At 37.2% G+C, this 7573-nt stretch overlaps 1 protein-coding gene across 1 annotated transcript in view; it reads left to right on the top strand.

Annotated features, from left to right (window-relative positions):
- LOC107612803 overlaps positions 4750 to 7573 on the top strand; it is a gene marked incomplete in the record, with an annotated part of 6251 nt that continues 3427 nt past the window's right edge. Inside the window, 1 exon segment of the mRNA XM_016314553.2 lies at positions 4750 to 7498. Coding sequence (XP_016170039.1) covers positions 4787 to 7498 — 2712 coding nt within the window.

The raw sequence follows: 7573 nt of genomic DNA, 5'->3' as shown, positions 1-7573 counted from the left end.
ATGTTGGTATTGCTTCCGTGGCTGATTCTTATTTCAAGAACATCTTTTCCTCTACTTGTCATGAGAACCCTGAACCGTAGGCTTCAAAGACCAGTGACTATGGAGAAAGTGAAACGTGCAACATTTAGCATTCATCCTCAAAGTGCTCCAAGAGATGATGGTATGACAGCAAAATTTTTTCAAAGGTTTTGGAACATACTCAGTGGTGATGTGTTTCGAGCAGTTAAGAGCTTCTTTTCAGGGGGTAGAATTTTGAAGGGTTTTAACCACACTCAGATATGTCTTATTCCTAAGATTTCTGATGCTAAAGATATGACTCAAGTAAGACCAATAAGCCTATCCTCATTCTTTTACAAGATTATCTCTAAAGTATTTGTACATAGACTTCAGGGTATGATGAATAGACTAATTAGCCCTATGCAGAGTGCTTTTATTAAAGGCAGATTAATCTCTGATAATATCCTAATTGCTCACGAGTGTATGCATTACTTGAAGAACAAAAAAAGGGGACTCGAAAATGAAATGGCGCTAAAATTAGATATGAGTAAAGCATATGACAGGGTGGAATGGCACTTCCTTTGGTTTATATTGGAGAAGTTTGGTTTTAACTCCCGGTAGATCATGTGGATTCGAGAATTAGTGACAACTGTTTCTTATTCTATTATTGTGGAAGGACAACCCTATGGTTTCTTCAAACCAAATAGAGGTTTTCGACAAGGAGATCCTCTATCTCCCTATCTTTTTTTTTCTGTGCAGAAGGTCTCTCCTTCTTGCTACACAAGGCAGAACAAAATAGACTAATTCATGGTCTTCAGATACACAGGCGATATCCCAAGGTCAACCACCTCCTCTTTGCTGATGATTCCATCTTATTCTGTAAGGCTAATCCTAAAGCATGTTTAAGCATCCTGTATTTATTAAATTCTTATGAAAGTATTAGTGGCTAGAGGGTAAATCTTAATAAATCTACTGTATTCTTTAGCCACAACATTCCCTCCACTACTCATACACTACTGGCTAACTCTATGAATATTAATCATATTGGGGCTCAAGATAAATACCTTAGTTTGCCTTCTACAGTCTCTAAATCGAAAAAGGCTTCTTTTAGTATGATCAAAGAGAAGGTTCGGAAAAGAATCCAAGGGTAGAAGCATAATGTTCTATCGTCAGGTGGTAGACATGTATTGCTTAAGATAGTGGGAGAAGCTATTCCTATTTATACATTGTCTTGCTTCAAGTTGCCTAATGGTTTAAATTCGGAAATTCACTCTCTAATTTCTCAGTTCTGGTGGGGACAAAAAGGTTCTGAAAGGCAGATGGCTTAGATTAGCTGGGACACTTTGACTCGCCCACGAAGAGAAGGAGGCCTTGGATTTAAAGATCTCAGAATCCAAAATCTGGCGCTTTTAGGCAAACAATTTAGGTGACTCGTAACACAGCCTACTTCCCTATTATCCAAAATCCTAAGAGGTAAATACTTTAGCAATGGTAATGCTATAACGGCAGAAATTGGAGTGTTACCTTCTTGGGGATGGAGGAGCATACTGGAAGGCCGAAAGATTGTTGAAAAAAGGCCTTAATTGGGCTGTGGGTACTAGAGAGAATATTCGAACCTTTGAGGATCCTTGGCTGCCTCTTCCGTATCCTTTAATGATTTCTGACATGCCAAACAGACAGGCTATTTCTGAGTTGGTTCCAAGAGTTAAAGATCTAATTACTGAAGATAGGAATTGGAATCAGAATCTCATTCAAGAATTATTTTCCAAGACGTTGCAAACATGATTTTGTCAGTTAAAATTCAGCAGAGTATGGACAAATTGCAATGGAATTTGAACAAATCCAAGCAATATGATATAGCTTCAGGTTATAGAATTGGCTATTTATTTTACCATCCGCCTCTGGAGCTTTGCCCTAATTATATGCATCAGAAAAAGCCGTAGATTGATCTATGGAAGTTGAACTTGCCTCACAAAATTAAACTATTTATCTAGAAAGCTCTCCATGGGGGCTTCCAGTGCTTGCTCAGATTCATCACCGCATCTCATCTATATCACCAATATGCCCCTGCTGTCATGAAGCAACGAAAACAGTCACTCATTGTTTGATCGATTGCTCTAGAATTAAAGATGTATGGTCTCAGAGTTATCTTTGTGACTATCTTCCCCCTCAGAGTCCTAACGACTTTTGGACATGGTGGACTGCATCAACAGAGATGCTTAACCCGTTGAAAAATGCTGACTGTAATTCTCAATTGCTTGCCATCATTTGCTGGAACTGTTGGAAAGCTCACAACCATTTGATTTTTGAAGGTTCTACTTCAATGCCGTCTGCCATTCTAGCAAGCTCTGTCAAGTTGCTCCGTAAAATCCAAAGAACTCCCAGTTTAGGTCGTCTTCTCCATGAGGCAAACTCTTAGTTTCATTCAATTTGATTTATCATTCTTTCTTCTTTAAGATTTTTTTTTTCATTTTTCGACCACGTGCCGTTGGATGAATACCTTCAGTGTAGTGTTTTTGGAAAATCCCCAACTTTTGTTATACTGTCCTACTTTTGAACATCTTTGTATTTTATTTTTCAATAATTAATGAAATATAACCTACTATCTTAAAAAAAAAAACTAATGACATAGCTTCTAATTAATTTAAGATGTTTGCTATGGTGCCTAAAAAATATTGTCTAATTACTAAAATAGGTAAGATAATTAATTTTAAATGTAAAAGTATAAGTATAAAAGTTTAAAAATTTTAAATATTTTAAAATTACTATAAAAAATAATTTAGACAAAAATTAAACACCAAACAAAAGACACCATAAAATTAACCTTAACCTTAATTTAATCAACCCCTTCTAATCTTAAAAATCACCCTACCATCCACTAGCTCCTGATGACAATAGTACCACTGCTACTAAATGATCCTCAAACTTTAAACGAACACTTGTTAATCAGATATTTCTCTAATACAAATCTACATTTGCAGATTTTTCCCTCCATCTATACCAAAAGAAATAAAGAATTGGGCTATATATTCATCAAATTAGAACTTGAAAGGAACCATTAGGTTAACACTTGACGGGGCAGTTTAGGAACTTGGCCGGTACGGTATTTCACTATTTCTCGGTTGACTAAACACAGGAAAACAAAAATTATAATAGTAAATAATAAACAATAAAAAAATCCTGTAAGCACATCGAAAACGGAAAGGACGGTGCAACTGGTGGAGAGAGAGAGAGAGAGAGAGAGAGAGAGAGCGCCTTCTTTTGTAGCTGCAAGGATTGAACTTGAAGCGAAGTGCAAGTTGATTCGCAGTGTGTGAAGCAAAATTTGATGCCTGAAAATACCATTTGAAGAAGAAATAGAAAATAAAAGAAAACGTGAGTTCGTGTTTTCCCTTTAATTGTCATTTTTCATATGCAAAAATGGAGCTTTCCCTTTGGTCCCTAGTTGAATCGTAGCTTCAGCTTTCGAATTGGAGCATTTAGGTAAGAAAGTTTTGTCCTTTTTCTTGTTTTCCTCTTATTGAGTAGCTTCTAGCTAAGATTCAGTTTCATATTATGTCCCTTTTTAGGTTCTTTCATTATATGTTTGATAAAATATTATTATTTTCTTTCCTTATATTGTTTTGGGTTTTGTTCTTTTGTATACTTTATTGTGAGGTTCGGATATTTAAGTTACAACCCCAGATTTTTAATCTTGTGGCGTTGAATGGATTCTTCTGTTTAAGGATTAATCTTGATTATGACCAAATCTAATAAATTAAGTTCGTTCTTAGTTTATTTTGTAAATTTGGATTTGATATTGTGTTTTGTAATGGTCTATGCTTGGATGTTACTAGCAATTCTGACTTTGAATCTACGATAGCTAGTTCATTGAGCCCTAGCGCAATTGGCTTTCTAAGTTTATTGTTCTTATGATAAAAACGAAATTCAAAACATTCGAATTTGAACTTCAGAGGCTAAATGAATGCAGAGCTTGCAAGTATTCAGAAGTTGATACAGTATTTTATAGCTTCAGAACTAGACGTGTTACTTGCTTAGTTTACTGGAGGACTTAACAAGGTTTTCACGGGCTCTGCAGATCTCAGTGATGCCTGGTTATTCCAGCCAGAAGCCTTTAGCACCATGGAAGGGCATTAGAAACACCGTCGGATGTGATTTGATCTGTGTGTTTGGAATGCTATAATTTACTTGTATCTTCTCATGGATCGGGTTGCTTTTGTTTGACAAATCCTATACATTAATGAACTAATTTTGACATACTTAATTGCCTATTTATAAAATAAAACCAACTTAATTCCATTTTAATGAGCTCTAACCACTTGATTTAATTGTTAAAATAATTTATATCCCAATTTTAATGAGCAGGTCAAAACAATAGGCAGGTCAAAACAATAGTTTTAGTTTCAAATTTAATAATTTACTGATAAGAGTTTTATACCGAATAGTATGAGTTCACTGCTCCAAATCCATCATTTATATCTTTTAGCTAAATCTGCAGGGTGCTATTATATATGGCTTTGCCGCTGTTCTTTATCTAGCTTGACAAATATTAAACTTCTTGTCTTAAATGCTGTGGTGTTTACTGGTTGTTGCTTCTACATTTAAATTTGCATTTTGGGGGGAAGGGAGTATATGGTCAATGTTGCCGTTGCAGATAATACTTCTTAAATTTCTATATGACAACTAAGAGTGGTCAATGTTACTAAAATTTCTAAACCTTTTTCTTCTTGTTGTTGTTGTTGTTGTTTTTTTTTTTTTTTTTTTTTTATCAGGATTCCAGAGAACTCTTATGAGCAATAGCATGGAACCTAGAAATGAATTCCACCATGGATCACACTCAGTAACACATGACCGTATGGATGGCAGTAATACTAACAGAAGACCACCTGACCTCAATAAATCAGAAGTTAAACCTGTACTTAATTACTCCATTCAGACGGGTGAGGAATTTGCACTTGAATTTATGAGAGATAGGGTGAATCTTGGGAAACCTGTATTTTCAAATGTTGGTGATTCCAATTATACAACGGGATATATGGAGCTGCAAGGCATGTTAGGCATTGGTCATGCTGGATCTGGAAGTGGATCAGACATCTCTATGCTCTCAGTGGTTGACAAATATCCAAAAGAGTTTGATAAAATAAACACATCAATATATGGGGACAGAAGTAATTATGGGTCCATTCGATCAATACCAACTACTTCATTGAATCAAGACAATAGACAATTTGTGCATAGATATGGCTCTTCTCGAGGTTATGATAGCTCATTGTTGATGATGAAGTTTCTTTGCAGCTTTGGTGGTAGAATATTACCACGACCTAGTGATGGAAAGCTAAGGTATGTTGGAGGTGATACACGTATTCTTCGCATAAGAAAGGACATTACTTGGCAGGAGCTTATGCATAAAGCATTGTTAATCTATAGTCAGGTTCAAGTAATCAAGTATCAGCTTCCTGGGGAAGATCTTGATGCTCTGGTATCGGTATCATCTGACGAGGATTTGCAGAATATGATGGAGGAATGCACTCATCTACAAGATAGAGAAGGAACGCAGAAGCTTAGGATGTTTTTGTTCTCAATCAGTGATTTGGAGGATGCTCAGTTTGGTCTTGGTAGCATGGGGGATGATTCTGAGGTCCAGTATGTTGTTGCTGTTAATGGAATGGACTTGGGATCAAGGAGAAACTCAACCCTGATTGGTGTCGGCTTTTCAGCAGATGTTGTGCATGAATTGGATGGACAAACTATTGAGAGGGAGACCAATAGAGTTGCTGTAGAATCTGAAGGTGTTAGCAATGTTCCCTTGACTAACAAATTTGACTTGCCTTTGAATAGTCAGTCTTCGCAACCAGTGCTATCCACAGCCCCAAATTCCTATGAAACCTATCCTCTGTTTCACAGTGACCAAATGATGCACCATGAGGAGGTGAGAGGTCAATATGGCCTTAATCCTGCTTATATGCCTGTTGTTGGAGAGACTCCTATTACAATGCCCACTACCCAGGTGGTTATTAATCCACAAGGGGTTTTGAATGACATCTATCCACCTAGTGGATTACAAGTCCAAAGTCCAGAAATACCTACAACTCTGATGGCAAATACTTCAATTCAACAAGGAAGCGACCCTGGGAAAGCTTTCTCATTAGAAACACCACTTCCAGCTCCTGTGCAACTGTTTGATGGTTACCCAAAAAATAATCTTCCTGAAGCATCAGTTGCAGTTAATGTGCCAGACGGGTATTCATTGCCTCCAACTAAAAAGGACCAGCTTCAGGATGATGAAGTGGCTTCGTCTACTTCTAGGAGCACCTTTGGTCCAACTTACGTTGATTCTCACTCCAATGCAGTTGACTTGAGTTGTCTTCACCCTCCTCCTCTTCCCAAAAGAGTTTACTATTCAGAAAGAATTCCAAGGGAGCAAATAGAGTTGCTGAATCGGTCTTCAAAGTCAGATGATGCACATGGTTCTCAGTTTAATGTGTCAGAATTACTTTCTGAAGTTAACCCGACAGAATTACTGACAGAATCTGGTGAAAACTTGCATGATGGAAATCTGTCTAATCTAACTGAGTATTCGAAGGTCGTAGCAAAGCCCTTGCAATCAGACGGCATTACAATTGATAATGGGGCTGTTAAACATCAAAAGCAATTGCCTGATGCAAGCGGTCAGCTGAAGTCAAAGTTGAGTGAGCATGTAAAGCCCGAGTTGAAGCAGGTGTTGGCAAATAGTGAAGGAATCATAGATGCAGTAAATAAGGATAACGTTCCTCAGTTGGAAAGTGAAATTAATAGTAAGGATAACCATAACAAAGCCCTGCTTGGTGAGAAGAAGGGTAGTAAGTCAGACTTAACTACTTTGCAACAGGTTCCTTCTGTTAAGCAGCTTGAGGATCCAGCATCAAATCTTCCAGATATCGATTGGGGTGGTGTTTCTGTGAAGGACTCTAAGGATGATTCTGTTGTGCAAGGATTGCCTGTTTCTGTAAATGGGAATGCTACGACCAATGGTGATTCACAGCATTATCCTTCAAATGTTTCCAAAGAAGGACAAGGTGACATTCTTATTGATATTGATGATCGATTTCCCCGTGAATTGCTTACAGATATGTATTCTAAAGCTTTACTGGAAGAAAGTTCCTCTGGTCGGCATCCTTTAACCTCAGATGGAGTGGGTCTAAGCATAAATATGGAAAATCATGAACCTAAACATTGGTCATATTTTCATAAACTGGCACAAGAAGGGTTAGATAATGTGTCCCTTATTGACCAGGATCATGATTTTTCAGGTGAGATGGGAAAGGTGGAAGAAGATAATAGAACTCAACATGTTACGCCTCTAACAGCTGAAGAAAAATATCAGAATGACTTAGATGGAAGAATTGGAACAGAAACGGCTGTTCCTGAGTCAAACTATGATCATTCCCAATTGAATGACGCTGAAAGTATGCAGTTTGATGCTATGATGGAAAATGCAAGGGCACAAGAGTCAGAATTTGAGGTGTGGTTTTAATTATTTTGGTTTCCAAATCTTTTTAAATATACTTATCTGCTGACAGAAGTCCTTGTTGCTTTA

The sequence above is a fragment of the Arachis ipaensis genome, chromosome B08 (genome assembly GCF_000816755.2).
Source record: "Arachis ipaensis cultivar K30076 chromosome B08, Araip1.1, whole genome shotgun sequence".
Taxonomy (NCBI): domain Eukaryota; kingdom Viridiplantae; phylum Streptophyta; class Magnoliopsida; order Fabales; family Fabaceae; genus Arachis; species Arachis ipaensis.
Note: the sequence above shows the minus strand (reverse complement) of the source record. Positions and strands in the feature narration are given on the sequence as shown.